General features: G+C 40.2%; 1 protein-coding gene across 7 annotated transcripts in view; it reads right to left on the bottom strand.

Annotated features, from left to right (window-relative positions):
• Nucleotides 1-9,675: 9,675 nt before the first annotated feature.
• Nucleotides 9,676-22,304, bottom strand: part of LOC122552789 (transcriptional-regulating factor 1) — a 236,190-nt gene continuing 223,561 nt past the window's right edge. For all 7 annotated transcript variants that reach the window (XM_043695722.2, XM_043695729.2, XM_043695728.2 and 4 more), the window contains 3 exons: nucleotides 13,897-14,067; nucleotides 11,237-11,439; nucleotides 9,676-11,063 (listed from right to left, as the gene is read on the bottom strand). In XM_043695722.2, coding sequence (XP_043551657.2) covers nucleotides 10,754-11,063; nucleotides 11,237-11,439; nucleotides 13,897-14,067 — 684 coding nt within the window. In that variant the 3' untranslated portion in view covers nucleotides 9,676-10,753. The remainder of the gene's footprint in view (nucleotides 11,064-11,236; nucleotides 11,440-13,896; nucleotides 14,068-22,304) is intronic.

Here is a 22,304-nt window from a genome sequence, read left to right as displayed (position 1 = left end):
CGGGACTGCTTCCGGATCACCGGCCAACGGTTTATTGTTGATGCGGGGACACTGTGGGCCTGTACTGTGGGGGGTAACTCCCTACCTCTTGCGAGTGCGGTTTATGTTTTGGGCTACTCCACTATTACACTGAAACATGAGCCCGAAATCATTTTCCTTTTCAATTTCTAATCCCGGACTGGGACTTGAATCAATGGACATTGTGATTTAGAAGCAAATGTGACCTCCACTAACACACCGCCGACAGATCACCGAGAAAAATGTCAATACTCTAAATACTCATTAGAGAAAGAGGCAGACAACGTTTTAAAGTTGATGGACCTATTATGGGTGGGTTACGCTTCGGCGGGTCGGTGTGGACTTGTTGGGCCGAAGGGCCTGTTTCCACACTGTAAAGTAATCTAATCTAAAAATCTAATCTAATGTCGCAGTATATATAAAGGAGTCAGTTATTGGAATAAAGAGGGACAATACCTTCAACATGTGAGTTGAAGCTGTAATCGCAAAATACAACAAAAGCAACAACACAATTCAATGCACCGCAGATTCCAGGTCCCTATTTTGCAATTCATTTAAAACTATCACGCTATCCATTGGTATTTTGACTGGCCTTCCACAATCTGATCCTTAACGGAATTGGAAATTGAACCCCTCGCAGCAGTTACTCATTTTTATGGCATTTGCCATTGGGAAACCAGTAATCTGGAAAACTCATTCCTGAAGAAGGGCCTGTGCCCGAAACGTCGAATCTCCTGTTCCCTGGATGCTGCCTGACCTGCTGCGCTGTTCCAGCAATAAAGTTTCAACTCATATGATCTGGACCTTGCAACCTTGACTGATGAAGTTAAACACATTGATGATAATGCTGTGTTAACGGAACAGATGCAATTGTTAATAACACGCTCTTATGAAAGGGCGACAGTGGAGATGCACGCGGCTTGTCCTCTAAGAACAAAAATAGAAAACACAAACGATCAGATTATAATCACGGAATCTAAAATTAATAATTGGCCACCTAGGGAAATTCCGTCTCTCGTCTTAGGTTCTATGGGTCCTTTTACAAAGTAACTGATCGTGTAACCGTCTAATCACTCAAACTACACCAAAAACTACATGGACTCAACATTATTTCAAGACCCCTTATAACATGAACTACAGAAAATATCCCCATTTTTACAATGTCTGAAGATCATACTGTCAAAGTTATACTTTATTATGCTTCTTAAGCATACACTTCATTCTCTAAGAAAAGTCCAAATCACAGATAGATAACCTTTACTGTCCAACCCCGTACTTCATGGTGAAAGACAAGCTGTGGATCCTTCCCTCTAGGTAATAGTTGGCAAATCTTCCAGTGTCCTTTAACCCTCAAGACTGGCAGTTTATATCGCAAAATATACTACCTTAAAGTGAGTCAGGGTTGATTTGAAAAGAGGAGGTTTTGTGGGCGGCACAGTGGTTAGCACTGCTGGCTCGCAGCGCCAGAGACCCGGGTCCAATTCCCGTCTCAGGCGACTGACTGTGTGGAGTTTGCACGTTCTCCCCGTGTCTGCGTGGGGTTTCCTCCGGGTGCTCCGGTTTCCTCCCACAGTCCAAAGATGTGCAGGACAGGTGAATTGGCCATGCTAAATTGCCCGTAGTGTTAGGTAAGGGGTAAATGTAGGGGTATGGGTGGGTTACGCTTCGGCGGGTCGGTGTGGACTTGTTGGGCCGAAGGGCCTGTTTCCACACTGTAAAGTAATCTAATCTAAAAATCTAATCTAATGTCGCAGTATATATAAAGGAGTCAGTTATTGGAATAAAGAGGGACAATACCTTAGAAGGCTCCTCAGTTGAGGCCATATGGGTCGAACATAAAAACAGGACAGATTCAGCTGAGGTGGTGACGTAGTTGTAAACAGTCGGGAAGGAGTTGTCCTGGGAAACCACATGCATTGTCATGGCTACAGGTTAAACATAAGCAAGGAAGCCTCCTGCTGATGACTGTGAACCACCCACTCTAAGCTGATTAATCCCATTCCTCCATGCTAAACAGCACTTGGAACACAGTGAGAACTGCAGATGCAGATCAGAGTCAAAGAGTGTGGTGCTGGAAAAATACAGCTGGTCAGACAGCATCTGACGAGCAGGAGAGTTGACATGTCAGGCATAAACCCTTCATCAGGAATGAGGCTTATAGGCCAAGGGGACTGTGAGATAAATGAGGGGGGAAGGTTGCTGGGAAAGTGATAGATGAAAGTGGGGCTGAAAGTGATTCCTTCCCACTTATCTGCTTCTTGAATGGTTCGACCTGTCACAGCACGGCAGCTCAGTGGTTAGCAGTGCTACCTCACAGCACCAGGGACCTGAATTCAATTCCAGTCTTGGGCAACTGCCTGTGGAGTTTGTACATTCTCCCTGTGTCTGCGTGGGTTTCCTCCAGGTGCTCCGATTTCCTCCCACAGTCCAAAGATGTGCAGCCAGTTGAATTGGTTATGCTAAATTGCCCATAGTGTTCAGTGCATTAGTCAGAGGGAGGTGGGTCACTCTTTGGAGGGTCAGTGTGGACCTGTTGGGCCAAACGGCCTGTTTCCACACTGCAAAGAATCTAATCTGTCCATCTTCCTTCCCAACTATCTGCTTCCTGAACAGTCCTACCTGTACACCTGCCTTCCCACCTATCTTCTCCAACCTATCGCATTCTCAACACCTTCCTCCTGACCCAACCACCCCCCCGCCCCCATTTATCTCTCAGCCCCCATGGGCCATAAGCCTCATTCCTGAGGAACAGCTTATACTCTAAACGTCAATTCTTCTGCTCTTAGATGCTGCCTGATCGGCTGTGCTTTTCCAGCACCACACTCAACCCCTTGGCAAGCTAGTTTAAAGCTACCCCAATAGTACCAGCACATCTCCATATGAGGATATCAGTCCCAGTACAGAGATGTTCCCACTAGGAGGAGAGACTAGGATCCAAGAGCACAGCCTCAGAGTGAAGGAAAAAACTGTTTAAAATTGAGTTGAGGAGAGATTTCTTCAGCCAGAGAGTGGTTAATCTGTGGAACTCATTGTTACAGAGGGCTGTGGAGGCCGTCATTCAGTATTTAAGACAAAAGTAGATAGATTCTTGATTGTGAAGGGATCGAGGGTTACAGGGAGAAGGCAGGAGAATAGGGTTGAGAAACATATCAGCCGTGATTGAATGGTGGAGCAAATTCAATAAGCTGAAAGACCTAATTATGCTCCTATGTCTTATGGTGTTATTGTTAAGGTGTTAGCTTGTATGTGTACCATGAACCCCAGAATAACTCCTAATGCTTTAGAAATTTTATGGTTCTATTCCTACACCAGATCTCCAGCCACCTGTTAAACTGATCAGTCCTTCTGTTCTTAAGCTCACAAGTGCATTCCACTAGCAGTGATCCTCAGATTACTACACGTGAGGTCCTGCATTTCCTTCCTAACTCCTTAAAATATTCTTTCAGGATCTCATTCCTTTCTACCTATTAAGTTGGTACCACTGTGGAGTCTGACTTCTGACTGATTGTGCCTCCCTCAGAAGAATGACTTGCACCCACTCCTACCAGGAAGGCAATAGCCCGTCTCAAAATCACTTTTAATCCTACAGAAATGCTCATCTGATCCCCTGACAATGGAATCCCATATCACTACTGCCCTTCCATTCTTCTTTCTCCTCGTCCCCCATGGTACTATGGACCTGGCTCTGACTGCACTCCCTCAGGAACCAATTGCCTCACCAGTTTCCAGAATAGGAACCAGGATAGACTGATGGCACTCCTGTCATACCTGCCTTGTTTTCTTAAAAGGCCTGGTGGACATTGATTCCCTGTCTGCATGCCCACTTCTGATCTGCAGTGCGACCACCTCCCTGGATGTTATTCAGATAGTTCTTTGCATGTGAGTGTATAACAGGAACTCTTGCTGCTGTTGAGGTTCTGAAACCCAGAGCTCAAGCTTGTGCAGCCACATTTGGCTATGCCAATGGTATGTCCAGAATTTCACATTTACTACTGGATCTCGCTGGCCTGCCATCCCATTAATCTAAGTACCACTTGTTAACTTGAGGATGTGTAAAATTTACTGGTGACTACTCAGTCTACCCTTATTTTCCTTTGGTTTATTATTTTGTTTTACTTTGGCTGGATGAAAGTCTATTTTCCCATTTGATACTGTTCCTTATTGAAACCCAAATAGTTACCACTTCTTTATTAATAATATGGCTTTCAAACTTTAAACAATTTAAGTTCACACTCCTAACAGCAACTTCTCACCAACCAAAGCACTTACAATTTTGCTATGATGTCACTCCTGGATTTTTGTGCACACTTGGGTCAAATGCCAAATATTCCTGACTGGTTGAGTCTCATGCAGGTCCAACTATCTCCGCTCCCTGAAGATGAGTGAAGGTCCCAAGCATTGTCCTTTCTTTATCTGTATTTCTGGCTGACAATGGTTGCAAACACTTCAGCTTTGTCTTTCACTGGGTTCTGCCATCATTGTGGATGGGGATGTTTGAGAAGCTCCATCCACCTTCTGTAAATTAATTGTCTACCATCATTCACAACTGAATGTGGAAGGATTGTTGAGACATGATCTGATCTGTTGATTGTCTTGCTTTGCTCTACCTATTGCATGCTGCTGAGTTTGCATGTAGCTCTGAGTTCACCTGTCATATAATTGTTTGAAATATTTAGTGCTCTCTGACATAACTTATTGAAGTAGGATTTGTTTTTTGTTTCAATGGTAATGCTAGAGTGAGGCTTTGCTGGGTCATAAGTGTATCATTTGTGGTGAATATAAATCTGTTGTTGCTTATGGTTCACAAGGTCTCCTGCATGCCCAGTTCTGAGCTGGTAGGTCTACATCCCATTTAGCACAGTGGTATATCACGCAACACATTTTATATCATTAGTGTAAAGACGAGGCTTTGGCTCCATTACAGCTACGAAATGGCTAATTTCACTATTTCTATGATAGTTAGAAGCACCTGTAACAGGTAACTCACACAGACTTAGGCAGTGTTTTTTCCACCTTCGTACTGGTTCTCTCACTACCTGATATAGACCCAGTCAGGTAGATTAATCCTTCAGGGTTTGATCAATTCAGCGATAGTGGTATTGAGCCACTCTTGGTAAGAAACACTGATGTCTGCCCTTCCTACCCTCATGTACTTCTTCCAACTGGCATTTAATGCAGAGAACCAGAACAATACAGTAATTTCATTATTATTGAGCCTAGTTTTTTTAAATTCCAGATTTATCTCTTGGATTAATCTCTTTATTGAAGAAAACTTGACTGTGTGCTAATGTTCCTGTGAAATTCCTTGGGAGGTTTTATTCCCAAGATATTATTTAAATGAAAGAATTAGAATTAGAATCCCTACAGTGTAGAAGCAGGCCCTTCGGCCCAACAAATCCACACACATCCCTGAAACACTGTGGACAATTTAGCATGGCCAATTCACCTAATTTGCACATCTTTGGTCTGTGGGAGGAAACCGGAGCACCCAGAGGAAACCCTCATAGCGATGGGCAGAATATGCAAACGCCACACAGTCACCCGAGGCTGGATTTGAACCCGGGTTCCTGGCGCTGTGAGGCAGCAGCACTAACTACTGAGCCACCGTGCCGCTTGGTATTAGCATTGCTCTTTTAAAACAATAAAAATGTTTGAAATGCAATTATGATTAGATACAGAAATAGAATATCCAATAAATTACAGAACTATACTGATAATAGTGAAAATAAGGTAGACAGTATGTCAAAAATATTGTACTGATTTATACTGGGACAAAGTAAGGACTACAGGAGATCAAAGTTGAAAAGTGTGGTGCTGGAAAAGCAGCACAGCTGGTCACGTAGCATGTGAGGAGTAGGAGAGTCAACGTTTCTGGCATAAGCCTTTCATCAGGAATGAGGCTTGTGGGCCAAGGGGGCTAACAGATAAATTGGTGGGGGGAGAGGTAACTGGGAATGCGATAGGAAGATGAAGGTGGGGTTGAAAGTGACAGGTTGGAGAGGAGGGTGGAGCAGAATAGTGGGAAGGAAGATGGACAGGTAGGACCGTTCAAGAGAGTGGTGGTGAGATGGGAGGTTGGGCCTGGGATAAAGTGGGCAAGGAGAAATGGGGAAACTGGTGAAATCCACATCAATCCCATGTAGTTGAAGTGTCCCAAGACTGAAGGTGAGGCATTCTTTCTCCAGTTATACGGGTTTGAAAAAATGCTGAACATTAATTTAGAGAACAATTTGTCAAAATGCTATCAGAAATGTTAAAATTGAAGCATTTTGTTTGTTCATTAAGAAGAAAAGCATTTGTATTGTTAAAGCGAAGCTTCCTACTAGAGTAAACTATCATTGTTGAGCACTTAAAAATCAGATACAGCAAAGACTCAGGATATAGCTCTCTGCTATTTGTCCATTGAACTTGTCAGAACTGTATTTACATCTAACGTTAAAGTTGTTAAAAGTATACCAAATTTAATACTGCTGGCAATGGCTGAGTGACGCACATAAAGTTCTTAAAGCACCATGGTGATAGCAATCTATGCTCTCACGGAATCTACAGAAGGTCAAATAACCCACAATGTTAATGCAAATAGTTTTTAAATAACCATGAATTCACAAATAATCATTTAGCTCTCCAATTCGGATTACAAACATTATTGATGCACAATTGTTTCCAATTCAAAATTCCTATCTACTCCACTCATTTTATTCCCCCGCCAAACAAAAATCTAACTACCTCTGTCTTAAAAGTTTTAACGATTCCACTTCTTGCAGAGCGAAATGCTTATGATATACATGTGACTTTAAAGACACAGCTGCAGAATAACGGAAGATGTGAACTGAACTTCTAAGGTATTCATTATGTGGAAAGGTCAGACGAAAAGGGAAATGAAGTGAGATAGCATTGTTAATAAAGGAGGTTTCAGTGCAACACTAAGGAAGGATAGTGGCTCAAAAAAATCATAATGTAGAATCTGTATGGGGGAAGATGAGAAACACTAAGGGGCAAAAAACATTGTCGGGTTTGCCTAAAGGCCCCCAGTGAACCGTGGAGATGTAAGGGAAGGAATTAAACAAGAAATCAGAGATGCGTACTGTACAACTGTAATCATGGGTGACTTTAGTTTACATATAGATTGGACAATCCAAACTACAAATGATATTATGGAGGAGTATTTCCTGAAGTGTGTACATGATGACTTTGTAGACCAATATGGAGGAACCAGAGAACAAGAGATTCTAGACTGGTACTGTGCAATGAGAAAGGACTGTAACAATCTTGTTGGGATTCCTTAGGGAAGAGCGACTATAAGATGAAGAGTCAGTAATTGAATCCAAAACTAAGATTCTAACTCGAAGGGCATGAGATCTGAATGGATTGGGGAACCTTACCAGAGGGTTTGATGTTGGAGAAATCTCCTTTCATCCTTCTAAACTCAAGTGAATACATGCTCAGTAGAACCAATTTCTTCTTGTATGACAGTCCTGTCACACCGGTATGGTAGCTAGGCAATGGTTCATATTGAAAGAATATTTGCATAAATTAACAAGATTAGTAAAGACAAACGTTGCTGCCTTACAGCCAGAAGTTATGGAAATTATGATAGGGAACAAAGATTTGGCAGAAATATTTTGGTTCTGTCTTCATAAAAGACGATAGAGTTAACTTTCCAGACATGAGGAAACCAAGGATCTGGTGAGAGAGTCGAATTGAAGATAATCAATACTAGTAAGAAAAAATTGTCTTAGAAATTAATGGGGTTAAATTCTGACAAATCACCAAGACCTAATAATCTACATCCCAGAATAACAAAGGAAGTAGCCTTAGAAATATTGGATGCGTTGGTGGTCATCTTTCAAAATTCAATAGACTCTGGAGCTATTCCTCCAGATTTGACGGTGTCAAACATAGTCCCACTATTTAAAAAATAGGGAGAGAAAAAGATAATTACAGACCAGTTGGCCTAACATACGTAGTGGGGAAATACCTAGAGTCTATTATAAAAGATGTGATAACATTCACAGGATTGGACAAAGCCAGTATGGATACATAAAAGGAAAATCTTGCTCAACAAATCTACTGGAGATTTTGAGGACGTTACAAGGAGAATGGATACGGAGAACCAGTAGATATAGTGTATTTGGAGTTTTAGACGCCTTCTGAAAACCCAAATACACCATATCCACTGGTTCTCCCATATCTATTCTCCCAGTAATGTCCTCAAAATCTCCAGTAGATTCATTGAGCATGATTTTTGATAAGATCCCTCATTAAAGATGAGTGGGCAAACTTAAAGCACATGGGACAGGGGTAATATATTAGCATGGATCAAGAATTGGTTAACAAGTAGGAAACAGTTGGAAAATATAGTCAGTGCTTGGGGCTCCAGCTATTCATAATAGATATAAATGACTTGGATGAGGAATCAAATGTAGTCATAATTAATTTTTTTTTGGGTGGCCAAATGTAGTAAATAGTGTCCCAGCAATCAGTTTTGTGGCCTCAATAATTTATAATTTTTGGATGAAGGGACCAAACCAAATTTGCTGATGACTCAAAGGTTGGTAAGCACATTAATTTGTGAAGAGGACATTACTCACTTGTAACCCTTTGAAGCCCCTATAAGTAGATAAAGATCTAATAAATGGATTATAAATATAGAAAAATGTAAAAATATTCACTTTGGAAGAATAAAACACCATATTATCCAAATATGAAGAAGTCTCAAAGCTCTGTGACACAGAGGAATCTGGGTGTCCTAGGCATACATTTCAAAGGTTAGTATGCTAGTACAGCAAGTAATTAGAAAACCAAATTGAAAATTATCATTTAATTGCAGGGGAATTGTATCCTCAAGTAAGGAGGTTATACTTAGCTCTACAGATCATAAAGTGTACATACACACATATATAGCCACATATATATGTGTCATGCTGTGTCCAGCATTAGTCTCCTTATTCAAGGATGGATAAATGCATTAGAAACTATTCAGAGTAGGCTTTCTACTCCAATATCTGGAATGGGATGGTTATCTCAAGGAAAAGTTGGACAGGTTAGGCTTATATCTGCAGTTAGAAAAGTAACAGATGACATGGTTTAAACACAAGATCCTTAACAAGATGTCTGTAGAAAGGATATTTGTGTGAGAATCTCTTGATAATAGGACATGAATTTAAAACAGAGACAAGACAATATTGTTTCATTATAAAATACTAAATGTCTTTTGAATGTTCTTGTTCAAAGGCAGTGGAAACAAAGTCATGGAATACTTTGAAGGCAGAGGTAAATAAATTCCTGAAAAGCAAGTGAAAGGTTGTCAAGGATAGGTGGAAATGTGGAGTAATCAAATTAACCATGATCTTACTGAATAGTAGAGCAAGCTTGAGGATCCAAATGGCCCAAACTTGCTCCTAATACACATGTTCACATGCAAAGTTATAGAAGAAATACTTAAAAAGTCTGGCATCAGGGGCCATTGGAATTATCAGTCTGATAATTCCCTGGCTTAGGGTAAGACCTTGAAACATTATACATTAATATGATATAATCTAATTTGATTTAGAAACAATCAATAGTTTGCAAGCAGATTCTTGCATAATGGAATTCTTTTCAAAATAACTTTTATTAAATGAACTCTAGAGGGCAGAGAAATTAAAAAAAAATCACTTTCTTGGATTAGTTTAATAGGGAAAAAAAATCCGTCAGTGTAAATCCCATCACATTTTTGTTAAAAGTAAACTTGGGTACATAGTCAAGCACAATAATCTTGTGACAGCATATTAAATTCACAAGAAAATACTGCTCATTTTAAAGATGCCACTTTTGTTAAAAAAAACATAATCTTCCCAAGAACATGGCACAGAAATCTTCCTAAAGACTTGTCTTTTTTTACCCAATATACAACAAAAGCATTGCACAAAGTGACTCATTCACTGGTCTATACATAGTGCTTAAGTTATAATGTGACAAAGTCACTGCATTTAATTATAGCAGAAATAAGATAATGTACGAAAAGGGTTCCATACACTCTTTAAGGAAAACACTTAACAGTGCAATTTAAAAAAAAATAAATTACATAATGGAGTAAAAGGCATGCAATCTGGCCACTATCAGTACCCCAAAATTAATAAAATAAAGCTTTCATAAATCTGTACAACATTGTATAACAGAAGATAGCCCCTGTGAAAGATCTTCATTCTTAGGCATTTGGACTTTTTTTTTCTTTCAAAAATATTTTGCTTTTCTAATAGAGTTTTGGAATATAAAGTATTTACACCCTACCTGCTGAATAACAAAAAACAGCAGTTAAATAAATCCATAAACAAATCAGATTTTACCATTTAAAATATATATAATTTTGAACCTTATTTACAGCTTTTTTGTTTCATTCTATAGCAAAGTAGACAATTCAATTTCTGAAACTTAAACTGAAGACAAATCTTTCTCTTTAGCAAAAAACCCGTTTGGTTTCAATGCTTTGAAATAACTTTTAACAAGCAGCTGAGGGAAAAGTAAAAGTCCAGAAGTCTTTGTGAGGTCTATGTAATGGTATGAAAAACCATTCATGGTATGAATGACAGAGGCAATTCAAGATCAGTGTTAATTATGTACAACTCACCTGGATTTTTTTTGCATACTGCATTTGAACTAGCCTTAGGACTAGCTGTTGACTTAGAAAAAGTAACTAGTTTGTTCAATTAATTCTAATTGAGATTTATATTTTACGTAGAATAATAAAAAAAGTTTACAAATCATCATCCTGGAGAAATTCTCCATCGTCTCCATCTAAAAGTAAGTCTGTATCCATGACATCTGATTCCTCCATCACATCTTCCAAATCCTGAATAATGTCATTATCCTCCAAATCCACGTGTCGCTTAACCATACTCATGTGATCTGGATGAAGTAACACAGGTGCTACTGGTGTAGCAGGTTGGGCTATAGTTGCTATTTCACCAACTTCAAGAGCTTTCTGAGCCTTTTGTCGTTGCTGTTCCTCCTGCTGTCTGTGCGTTTTCATGTGAGCATTTCTACTTTTAATCTTGTAGAACATCCTGAAATATTGAACTGACACTTAAAACCATGTATTCTCAGCAAATTACAAGAAAGCAATAGTGGTCCGCATTTCTGAATGAAGCCCAGATAAAGTAAAATGAAACTTTGTAAAACAAGCAGCTAATTAAAAAATGCAGGCAATTTAGAGAGAAACAAGTGTCATTTAACTTACTTTCCACATTCCTTGCAAGGGAAAATTGTAGCAGCATCTATTTCACCACTTGTTGTATTGTGTGCAGGGGAGTTCTTCACAGAGGTGTAACCAGACTGAAGTCCTCCCATTTTATGTTTAGCTGCAGAAGTCAGTTTTGGAGTTTGGCTTGAGCCACCATGGATACGTGCATGGCCGTTTAAAGCCTGCCTGGAGCTGAATATCTTAAAGGGAAGGTGAAAAGAAGAGACTGGTTATACTCTTTTAGTCACCATACCGTCCAAGTCAATTCAAAAATACAAAAAAACTTCAGTACAACTTTAATATAAAATCTATACATTACAGGTTTATTGGGGAACCACAGTTATAAACGACATGGAGTGACAAAGGGAAAAATGATTAGAAACGCAAAAAATAAAGAATGGCCTAATAACGATATTAAATGTTTATCGCTACTATATACTGTATGTACAATTTTAAATGAGGATAAACTTTGTCTAAAATTTTGTCTATTCCAGGATAGAAAACATATTCAGTGAAGTGAGATGTTTTTCAAATATAAAACCAAATAAAGTCTGCAGTTTATGTTTACAGAATGTCCCAAATGTTCCTCAGAAATAGTGCTCCAATATAGTAAAATTTATAATAAAAATACTTGCAATATTTATAGAGCACTGTTGAATGTTTTCAAAGAACAAATAATTTTTAGATTTCAATGACTTGAGTCCATTCCAACTCAGTGCTGATAAACTGCAAAGCTGGTGTGGTAATTTCCGCATATTATAAGCAACAAATATATGCCAGATAATTATGCTTATCTGCTGATCTGCCAATTCACTTGCAGGTAACACATAAATCCCCCACACGTGGCAGTGCTGCTTTAAGGAGATGTACCATTGCCTCTGTAGTGTGTAGTACAAGTTAAAAAAATCTGTTCTTTTCAGAGCATGCTATTTCCCATTGAAGCATGACATACTAATACTCAGACAGCATTCAAATGCAGAGCACTGTATTAAGCTATTTGTTGTCTGAAACTAAACACTGTTGCATTAACTGAAATGTTTTCTGATTTTCTCATGAGATTTTACTGTTGGTACTTATGATCTGACCAGCAGATGGTATCATGTTCCATTTCCCCAAGATTGTACAAAGTGTTGCAAAAAAGTGATGATGTATTTGAAAGGTATTTTCTCAGCACAAAGGAATATAACCTCAGTGTTAAATTATTCAGATGTGCAAAACCAATCTCATCATGAATTCTAACTAACTATTTTATGCAAATTTAGCATCAGTCAGTAAATGGGGCAGGTATTCACATTTAGAGTCGGGAGTTTTGTACTGATGGTTTTGCACTGGGTTGCATGTCCTGATTGACACCATTGAGAGGAGTATCTCCTACTCCCTGACCCTTGCTGGTCACTAACTCTCCTCCTTATGGATTATTTACACAACTGTATAACTTGAAGCTACTGTCACTCTCAGCTTGAAGCTGTACAGGTAGCTTTCTGCTTCTGACCACTCATCCTCATGAGAGGTGACCGGTGAAATGATGAATGGGAGGTAACTAGAAACAGTTAGCATTTTTGAGAAGCAAATGAAAACTATTAAATATTTCATTTACAAATCAAATAATTTAACACACTTTTTAAACAGAGTATAGTTTTCTAATATTATTCTGATATTCAACACAATACTCCAGATGGGGCCAACCTGGCATTTTATATAGGATGTAGTATAACATGCTGGTTTTGTACTCTGCACCTTTATTTATGAAGACCTGTATCATATGTTTTATTAATTGTTTTGCTAACCTGTCCTATCACTTGCAAAAACAGACTGACTAAAACTTCCAGGATTCTTTGTTCTTGCATCCTTTTTAAAGTTAGCACATTTAGCACAGCATGTATTTTTTCCTCCTCATTCTTCCTACAATAATGTGCCTCACCTTTTTTGTACTGAAATACATCTGTTAAATATTCATTCATTCCACCAAACTACCTATCTTCTTGCAGTGATTTGTCTTTGTTAGTGCTTACTTACAAGTTAATACATTTCACTAACTAGTATCTGGAATACTATACCTTGGGGAATGCCTCTGTATACTTTCCTTCAGTCTGAATAACAGACATTTACCAAAGCCACTTTCGAACCCTGAGCTAACGTTGTATCCATTCTTTTAATACCCCTATTATCCCCGGGCTTCAATTTTGCTAATGAGCCTAACGTGTTACTTTATCAAACACCTTTTCAATTTTTACAACAACTGATTGTCATCATTCATCCTCCTTGATAGCTTAGCAAAAAAACTCAATCGAGTTTGTCAAACATATTTACCCCTCAGCAAATCCCCACTGGATCTTCTTTACTCGTCCAATTTTGTCCAAGTAGTTGTTTATTTTAACCATCCAATCCATACATGATGAAAAGACAAGATAAGCATTTTGAACATTCATTTTTCTGCCAGCTTTAGAAATCATTAGGGCTTAATTCTTCAAGGAGGAGTGTAAAATACTTTCTAATGTGTATGGATGGGGAAAATGGGTCATGTCCTGAATTCCCCAAAAAGGTGTGTAGGGACAGCCAAAATGTTTGGGAACCTCTGATATAAATTGTGCTAAAGGTATAATTTTTGAGGCCTGCATTCTGTTCAGCAAACCTTGAAGCCAATAATTGATACTTACTGCACCACAATTTGGCATTTCACACATAACTGTGGGGCCCTGAACACCTGGCTGCTCCACAGTCGTCATCTGTAGTGGCAAAGGAGACTTTTCTACCTCCGTATTATCATCATGATTTGATTTCCTATCTTCTTCCTCTTCATCCTCTAATTCTTCATCTTGATCACTAAACTATAGAAGAAAGTCAAAATAAGTCACAGAGAAAAAAAAGTATTCCACAAGCATATTATACCATAATTCCAAAGTTTGAGAGACTGAATTGCATGAAATCATTAATTTATATCTTGTTCACTATAATGGTGTTTGCACAGCAACATATATCCCTTTGATAAACAATACAAAGAGTGTTGACTATTAAGTAATTCACTTGAGTAGAATTTTTAGGACTTTCCTTATCCATTTTCACTTCAAGCCACCTTCAAAGTAGTTGGCACCACACACACTAGTCAATTGAGTGAGGCATTTGAATGTTGTCAGTGCCTATGGACCTGTATCTCAGCGTGGGTGGCACAGTCTGTGTGGAGTTTGCACATTCTCCCTGTGTCTGCGTGGGTTTCCTCCGGGTGCTCAGATTTCCTCCCACAGTCCAAAAATGTGCCGGTTAGGTGAATTGGCCCTGCTAAATTGCCCATAGTGTTAGGTGAAGGGGTAAATGTAGGGGAATGGGTCTGGGTGGGTTGCGCTTTGACGGGTTGGTGTGGACTTGTTAGGCCGAAAGGCCTGTTTCCACACTGTAAGTAATCTAATCTAATCTAAAATCTAAAAAGCTCGGAAGTCTGGGTTCAAGTTCCAGTTGCTCCAGACATGTATAATAACATCTCTTACCAGGTTGATTAGAAACTATCTGCATCTCAATAGCATTTGAACTAAGAGGTCTGAGTTCAAGTCCCACCTGCTCCAGAGATGTGTAATAGGATCTCTGAATAGGTTGATTAGCAAGAGGGAGTACTTTCAGATAGGTAGTAAAGTATAACTTGAAACCACACAGTTCTCTCAATTAGTTCAAATGATAGTTTTCAGCTGTTTCCAATTGGTCACTGATTGCATGATTAATCTATTTGTTTACGTTCATTCATCTTAAGCACGTAACCTAACCATTGATTTCACGGCAAATGCTTGGTAGATTTTCTTTCATTTATTTTAGTTGATGTCAATATTTATATTTGTGTGGCTTTAAATCTGTAGGTAAGACTGTCATGTAAGTTGCTGGAAATGCTGTAGGGAAGGGTGTCAAGCCTTGCTCCTGATTCTCATCTAAAAGAAACCTTTCATCCGCACATATACAGGTTCATAGAACCTTTATCGCACAGAAGGAAACCAGCCCTAGTACCTTGATTAGTTGTTTGAAAAAGAAATATCTAATCTTTCTTTTCTTCTCTCCCCTTCTCTCTGCAACTCTGCATTTTTTTTGCAAATGTATGCCCCATTGCCTTTTGCTTTATTATTCTAACAGTTTCCAAAATCTTTTCAGAGTGCATTCCAGATCTTAACGGCAGTGTGAAAAAAATACTATTCATTTCCGGTCTACTTCTTGTGTCAATTACTCAAGCAATTTAACAGAGGTCAAAAATTAGAAAGTTCAGCTCTTGGGAATTACTTGAAATTATTAGTCTCTTCATGTGAAACTGGGTGCTGCTGAAGCATTACATGAACCATAACTCCACTAGGAATCTAAAGCAACAGAAAATGTCAAAATACCAAATGGCAAGATAAACAGCTAAGCAACCTCTCAAGAGCATAAGAACTAGGAGCAGGAATAGGAAATTCAGTCCTTTGAGCCTGCTCCACTATTAAACACCATCGTAGTTGATCTCATCTTAGCTTCAACACCACTTCCTTGTCCATTCCCCATAACACTTCACCCCATTACTAATGAAAAGTCTATATACTTCTGTCTTAAATTTACTCAATGTCACAGCATCTACTGCATTCTGGAGTACTAAATTCCACAGTTTCACGACCCTTTGAGAGAAGCAATTTTTCCTCATCTGGTTTGAATCTATTATCCCTTGTCTGAAAACAATGGCTTCTAATTCTAGATTGACCAGTGAGGAAATATTCAATCTATCTCTAATTTGCCTTAGCATCTTAGACACCTCAACTAGATCTTCTCATGTAGATAAGTTGGTTAAGGCGACATATGGGGTACTTGTCTTTAATAGTCAAGACACTGAATATAAGATCAAGGAAGACGCAATGGAGCTGTATGTAATGTTAGTTAGACCTCAGCTGAAGCAATGTGTGTAGTTCAGGTTGCTAAACTAAAGGAAGGATGTGATTGCATGAGAGAGTACAGAAGAGATTCATGAGGATGTTGCCTGTGCTGAAGCCATTCAGCTAAGGGAGATTAGACAGACTGGTTTTATTTTCCTTAGAGCAGACAAGGCTACCAAGAGATCTGATTGAAGTGTGTACAAATTTCTGAGGGGCATAGACAGGCAAAATGGGGGGCAATACCCAGGGGTCACAGTTTTAAGGTGAGGAGTTGGAGGTTGAGAGGGGATTTGAGGAGATCTTTGTCACCTAGTGGATTGGAGATCTTTGGAATTCACTACAAGAAAGAGTGTTAGAGGTGGGAACTATTCAGATGATCACATAAAACACTGCAGCATACAAGGCTACAGGTCAAGTGCTGGAAAGTGGAATTCAAATAGATTGATGTTTAATGACCAGTGCGGAAACAATGGAATGCAGAGCCTCTTTCTGTACTGTAAACTTTCTACGACACTAGTCTAACAATTTCAGATAGAGTCATAGAGATGTACAGCATGGCAACAGACCCTTTGGTCCAACCCGTCCATGCCAACCAGATATCCCAACCCAATCTAGTCCCACATGCCAGCACCCAGCCCAAATCCCTCCAAACCCTTCCTATTCATATACCCATCCAAATGCCTATTAAATGTTGCAATTGTAGCAGCCTCCACCACATCCTCTGGCAGCTCATTCCATACACGTACCACTCTCTGTGTGAAAAAGTTGCCCCTTAGGTCTCTTTTATATCTTTCCCCTCTCACCCTAAACCTATGCCCTCTAGTTCTGGACTCCCCGACCCCAGGGAAAAGACTTTGCCTATTTACCCTATCCATGCCCCTCATAATTTTGTAAACCTCTATAAGGTCACCCATCAGCCTCTGACACTCCAGGGAAAAAAAGCCCCAGCCTGTTCAGCCTCTCCCTATACCTCAAATCCTCCAACCCTGGCAACATCCTTGTAAATCTTTTCCGAACGCTTTCAAGTTTCACAACATCTTTCCGATAGGAAGGAGACCAGAATTGCACGCAATATTCTAACAGTGGCCTAACCAATGTCCTGTACAGCCGCAACATGACCTCCCAACTCCTGTACTCAATACTCTGACCAATAAATGAAAGCATACCAAACGCCTTCTTCACTATCCTATCTACCTGCGACTCCACTTTCAAGGAGCTATGAACCTGTACTTCAAGGTCTCTTTGTTCAGCAACACTTCCGAGGACCTTACCATTAAGTGTATAAGTCCTGCTAAGGTTTGCTTTCCCAAAATGCAGCACCTTGCATTTATCGGAATTAAACTCCATCTGCCACTTCTCAGCCCATTGGCCCATCTTGTCCAGATCCTGTTGTAATCTGAGGTAACCCTCTTCGCTGTCCAGTACACCTCCGATTTTGATGTTATCTGCAAACTTACTAACTGTATCTCTTATGCTCGCATCCAAATCATTTACGTAAATGACAAAAAGTAGAGGACCCAGCACCGATCCTTGTGGCACTCCACTGGTCACAGGCCTCCAGTCTGAAAAACAACCCTCCATCACCACCCTCTGTCTTCTACCTTTGAGTCAGTTCTGTATCCAAATGGCTAGTTCTCCCTGTATTCTGTGAGATCTAACCTTGCTAATCAGTCTCCCACGGGGAACTTTGCCGAACGCCTGAAGTCCATATAGATCACATCTACCGCTCTGCCATCATCAATCCTCTTTGTTACTTCCTCAAAAAAACTCAATCAGACATAATTGTGTCAGTGAAATGGTTTATAATTCAAGCATTGCTGAAAAAAAACGAAGCTTCTTGTCTTGCCCTTTGAAATTTATACCCCATTCCCTTTTGCAAATTACTATTCTATCAGCTTCTAAAACCTTTTCAAAGAGTGCTTTCCAGATCTTAAAGATAGTGTGGAAAAAAAACTCTTTTACTCTCTGGTTCTTCTGTTATCAGGACATTCACAAGAATGCCTGAAACGTCGATTCTCCTGCTCCTTGGATGCTGCCTGACCTGCTGCGCTTTTCCAGCAACACATTTTTCAGTTCATTCACAAAAATACCAACGTAAAGGGAAGCAAAAGTTTGACGTCCCACCTTGACAGTGGTTTTCTTCTGAATGTTCTGATGAGTATAAGAAGAAAAGCTTCAACAAATCACTTCCTTTTTCATCAATACTCATTCTCATGATAAAGAATAGTAGTAAGAGACTGAGAAATTTCTTCATTCAGGATTATGAATTGTATAATTCCCTATAGGTGGGCTGTGGGTCACCAATGAGTCTACTCAAGGGTAAGACAGATAGATATTTCATCCCTCAAGGAATCAAAGGGTTGACACTGAGAGGTTGTTTTCCCCTTGTGAGAGTGTCTAGGATCAGAGAGCATAATCTCAGAATAAGGTTTACTGTTATAAAATCAGACAAACTATCACTTAAATAGGCATGGACGAGTCAGGGTTAGTCAGCACGGCTTTGTTATTCAAGTGAATTCTGTGAGGAAGTAGCAAGGAGGGTCAATGAGGATAGTGCAGTGGATATTGTCTACATGGATTTTAGTAAGGAATTTGACAAAGTCTGACATGGGAGACTGGTCAAAAAAGTAAAACCCACAACATACAGGGCAATGTGTTGAATTGGATCCACAGTTGGTTTAGTAACAGAAAGCAAAGGGTTTGCTGGCCTTATGAATGGAAAACTGTTTCACGTGATGTTCTGCAGAACTCAATGTGGGAAACCCCTGCTATTTGTTTTATAAATTAATGACTTGGACTTGAACATGGGGACATAACCTATGCAGACATGGGAAGAACATGCAAACCCCACACAGATAGTCAACCATGGATGGAATCAAACCAGGGTCCCTGGCACTGTATGGCAGCTGTCCAAATCACTGAACCACCATGCTGCTCGGTGATGTTGCCAGACCTGGAGAATCGTAGCTATGGGGAGAGATTGGAGAGGTTGGGTTGTTTTTCTTGGAAGAGAGAAGGCTGAGGGGTGACAGGTTTGAAGTATATAAAGTTGTGAGGGGTTGAGATAGAAGACACAGGAGTAATCTGTCTCTCTTAGAGAGTTCAAAAGCAGAATGGTGTGTTGTTTCCCTGGTGCCAGGATCAAGGATGTCTCAGAGAGGGTGCAGAATGTTCTCACAGGGGAGAGGGGCTAGCAAGAGGTCACTTTGGAACCAATGATATAGGAAGGGAAAAGGTTGAGATTCTGAAGGGAGATTACAGAGAGTTAGGCAGAAATTTAAAAAGGAGGTCCTCAAGGGTAGCAATATCTGGATTACTCCCAGTGCTATGAGCTAGTGAGGGCAGGAATAGGAGGATAGAACAGATGAATGCATGGCTGAGGAGCTGGTGTATGGGAGAAGGATTCACATTTTTGGAACATTGGAATCTCTTTTGGGGTAGAAGTGACCTGTACAAGAAGGACGGATTGCACCTAAATTGGAAGGGGACTAATATACTGACAGGGAAATTTGCTAGAACTGCTCGGGAGGATTTAAACTAGTAAGGTGAGGGTGTGGGGAGGACTCCAAGGTGATAGTGAGGAAAGAGATCAATCTGAGACTGATACAGTTGAGAACATAAGTGAGTCAAAGAGTCAGGGCAGGCAGGGACAAGGTAGGACTAATAAACTGCATTTATTTCGATGCAAGGGGCCTAACAGGGAAGGCAGATAAACTCAGAGCATGGTTAGGAACATGGGACTGGGATATCATAGCAATTACAGAAACATGGCTCAGGGATGGGCAGGACTGGCAGCTTAATAGTCAGAGGGAAATTGAGAAACAAACTTGTAAGGAGGTCTCAGCTATCTATAAGAATAACAGGGTAGTTATGGTAGGGGATTTTAACTTTCCTAACATCGACTGGGACTGCCATAGTATTAAAGGTTTAGATGGAGAGGAATTTCTTAAGTGTGTACAAGACAATTTTCTGATTCAGTATGTGGATGTACCTACTAGAGAAGGTGCAAAACTTGACCTACTCTTGGGAAATAAGGCAGGGCAGGTGACTGAGGTGTCAGTGGTGGAACACTTTGGGGCCTGCGACCATAATTCGATTCATTTTAAAATAGTGATGAAAAAGGATAGACCAGATCCAAAAGTTGAAGTTCTAAATTGGAAAAAGGCCAATTTTGATGGTATTAGGCAAAAACTTTCAAAAGCTGATTGGAGGCAGATGTTCTCAGGTAAAGGGATGTCTGGAAAATGGGAAGCCTTCAGAAATGAGATAGCAAGAATCAAGAGAAAATGTATTCCTGTCAGGGTGAAAGGAAAGGCTGGTAAGTATAGGGAATGCTGGATGACTAAAGAAATTGAGGGTTTGGTTAAGAAAAAGGAAGCATATGTCATGTATAGGCAGGATAGATCAAGTGAGTCCTTAGAAGAGTATAAAGAAAGTAGGAGTATAGATAAGAGGGAAATCAGGAGGGCAAAAAGGGGTCATGAGATAGCTTTGGCAAATAGAATTAAGGAGAATCCAAAGGGTTGTTACAAATATATTAAGAACAAAAGGGTAACTAGTGAGAGAATAGGGCCCCTCAAAGATCAGCAAGGCGGCCTTTGTGTGGAGCTGCAGAAAATGGGGAGATACTAAATGAATATTTTGCATCAGTATTTACTGTGGAAAAGGATATGGAAGATATAGACTGTAGGGAAATAGGTGGTGACATCTTGCAAAATGTCCAGATTACAGAGGAGGAAGTGCTGGATGTCTTGAAACGGGTAAAGGTGGATAAATTCCCAAGACATGATCAGGTGTACCCGAGAACTCTGTGGGTAGCTAGAGAAGTGATTGCTGGGCCTCATGCTGAGATATATGTATCATCGATAGTCACAGGTGAGGTGCCGGAAGACTAGAGGTTAGCAAACGTGGTGCCACTGTTTAAGAAGGGCAGTAAAGACAAGCCAGGGAACTACAGACCGGTGAGCCAGACCTCGGTGGTTGGGAAGTTGTTGGAGGGAATCCTGAGGGACAGGATGTACTTATATTTAGAAAGGCAAGGACTGATTTCCCACACATGGCTTAATGTGTGGGAAATCATGTCTCACAAACTTGATTGAGTTTTTTTGAAGAAGTAACAAAGAGATTGATGAGGACAGTAGGTGTGATCTATATGGACTTCAGTAAGGCGTTCGACAAGGTTCCCCATGGGAGACTGATTAGCAAGGTTAGATATCATGGAATACAGGGAGAACTAGCCATTTGGATACAGAACTGACTCAAAGGTAGAAGACCGAGGGTGGTGGTGGAGGGTTGTTTTTCAGACTGGAGGCCTGTGACCAGTGGAGTGCCACAAGGATAGGTGCTGGGTCCTCTACTTTTTGTCATTTACATAAATGATTTGGATGCGCGCATAAGAGATACAGTTAGTAAGTTTGCAGATGACACCAAAATTGGAGGTGTACTGGACAGCGAAGAGGGTTACATCAGATTACAACAGGATCTGGACCAGATGGGCCAATGGGCTGAGAAGTGGCAGATGGAGTTTAATTCAGATAAATGCAAGGTGCTTCATTTTGGGAAAGCAAACCTTAGCAGGACTTATACACTTAATGGTAAGGTCCTAGGGAGTGTTGCTGAATAAAGAGATCTTGGAGTGCAGGTTCATGGATAGTGAAGGCGGTGTTTGGTATGCATTCCTTTATTGGTCAGAGTATTGAGTACAGGCGTTGGGAGGTCATGTTGCGGCTATACAGGAAATTGGTTAGGCCACTGTTGGAATACTGTGTGCAATTCTGGTCTCCTTCCTATCGGAAAGATGTTGTGAAACTTGAAAGGGTTCAGAAAAGATTTACAAGGATGTTGCCAGGGTTGGAGGATTTGAGGTATAGGGAGAAGCTGAACAGGCTGGGGCTGTTTTCCCTGGAGTGTCAGAGGCTGAGGGGTGACCTTAAAGAGGTTTTCAAAATTATGAGGGGCATGGATAGGGTAAATAGGCAAAGTCTTTTCCCTGGGGTCAGGGAGTCCAGAACTAGAGGGCATAGGTTTAGGGTGAGAGGGGAAAGATATAAAAGAGACCTAAGGGGCAACTTTTCCACGCAGAGGGTGGTATGTGTATGGAATGAGCTGCCAGGGGCAATGGTGGAGGCTGCTACAATTGCAACATTTAAGAGGCATTTGGATGGGTATATGAATAGGAAGGGTTTGGATGGATA

The sequence above is a fragment of the Chiloscyllium plagiosum genome, unplaced genomic scaffold, assembly GCF_037043375.1.
Source record: "Chiloscyllium plagiosum isolate Xiang-an unplaced genomic scaffold, Cpla_swu_hap1 HiC_scaffold_10, whole genome shotgun sequence".
NCBI classification, from domain to species: domain Eukaryota; kingdom Metazoa; phylum Chordata; class Chondrichthyes; order Orectolobiformes; family Hemiscylliidae; genus Chiloscyllium; species Chiloscyllium plagiosum.
This window is presented reverse-complemented; position numbering and strand designations above follow the sequence as displayed.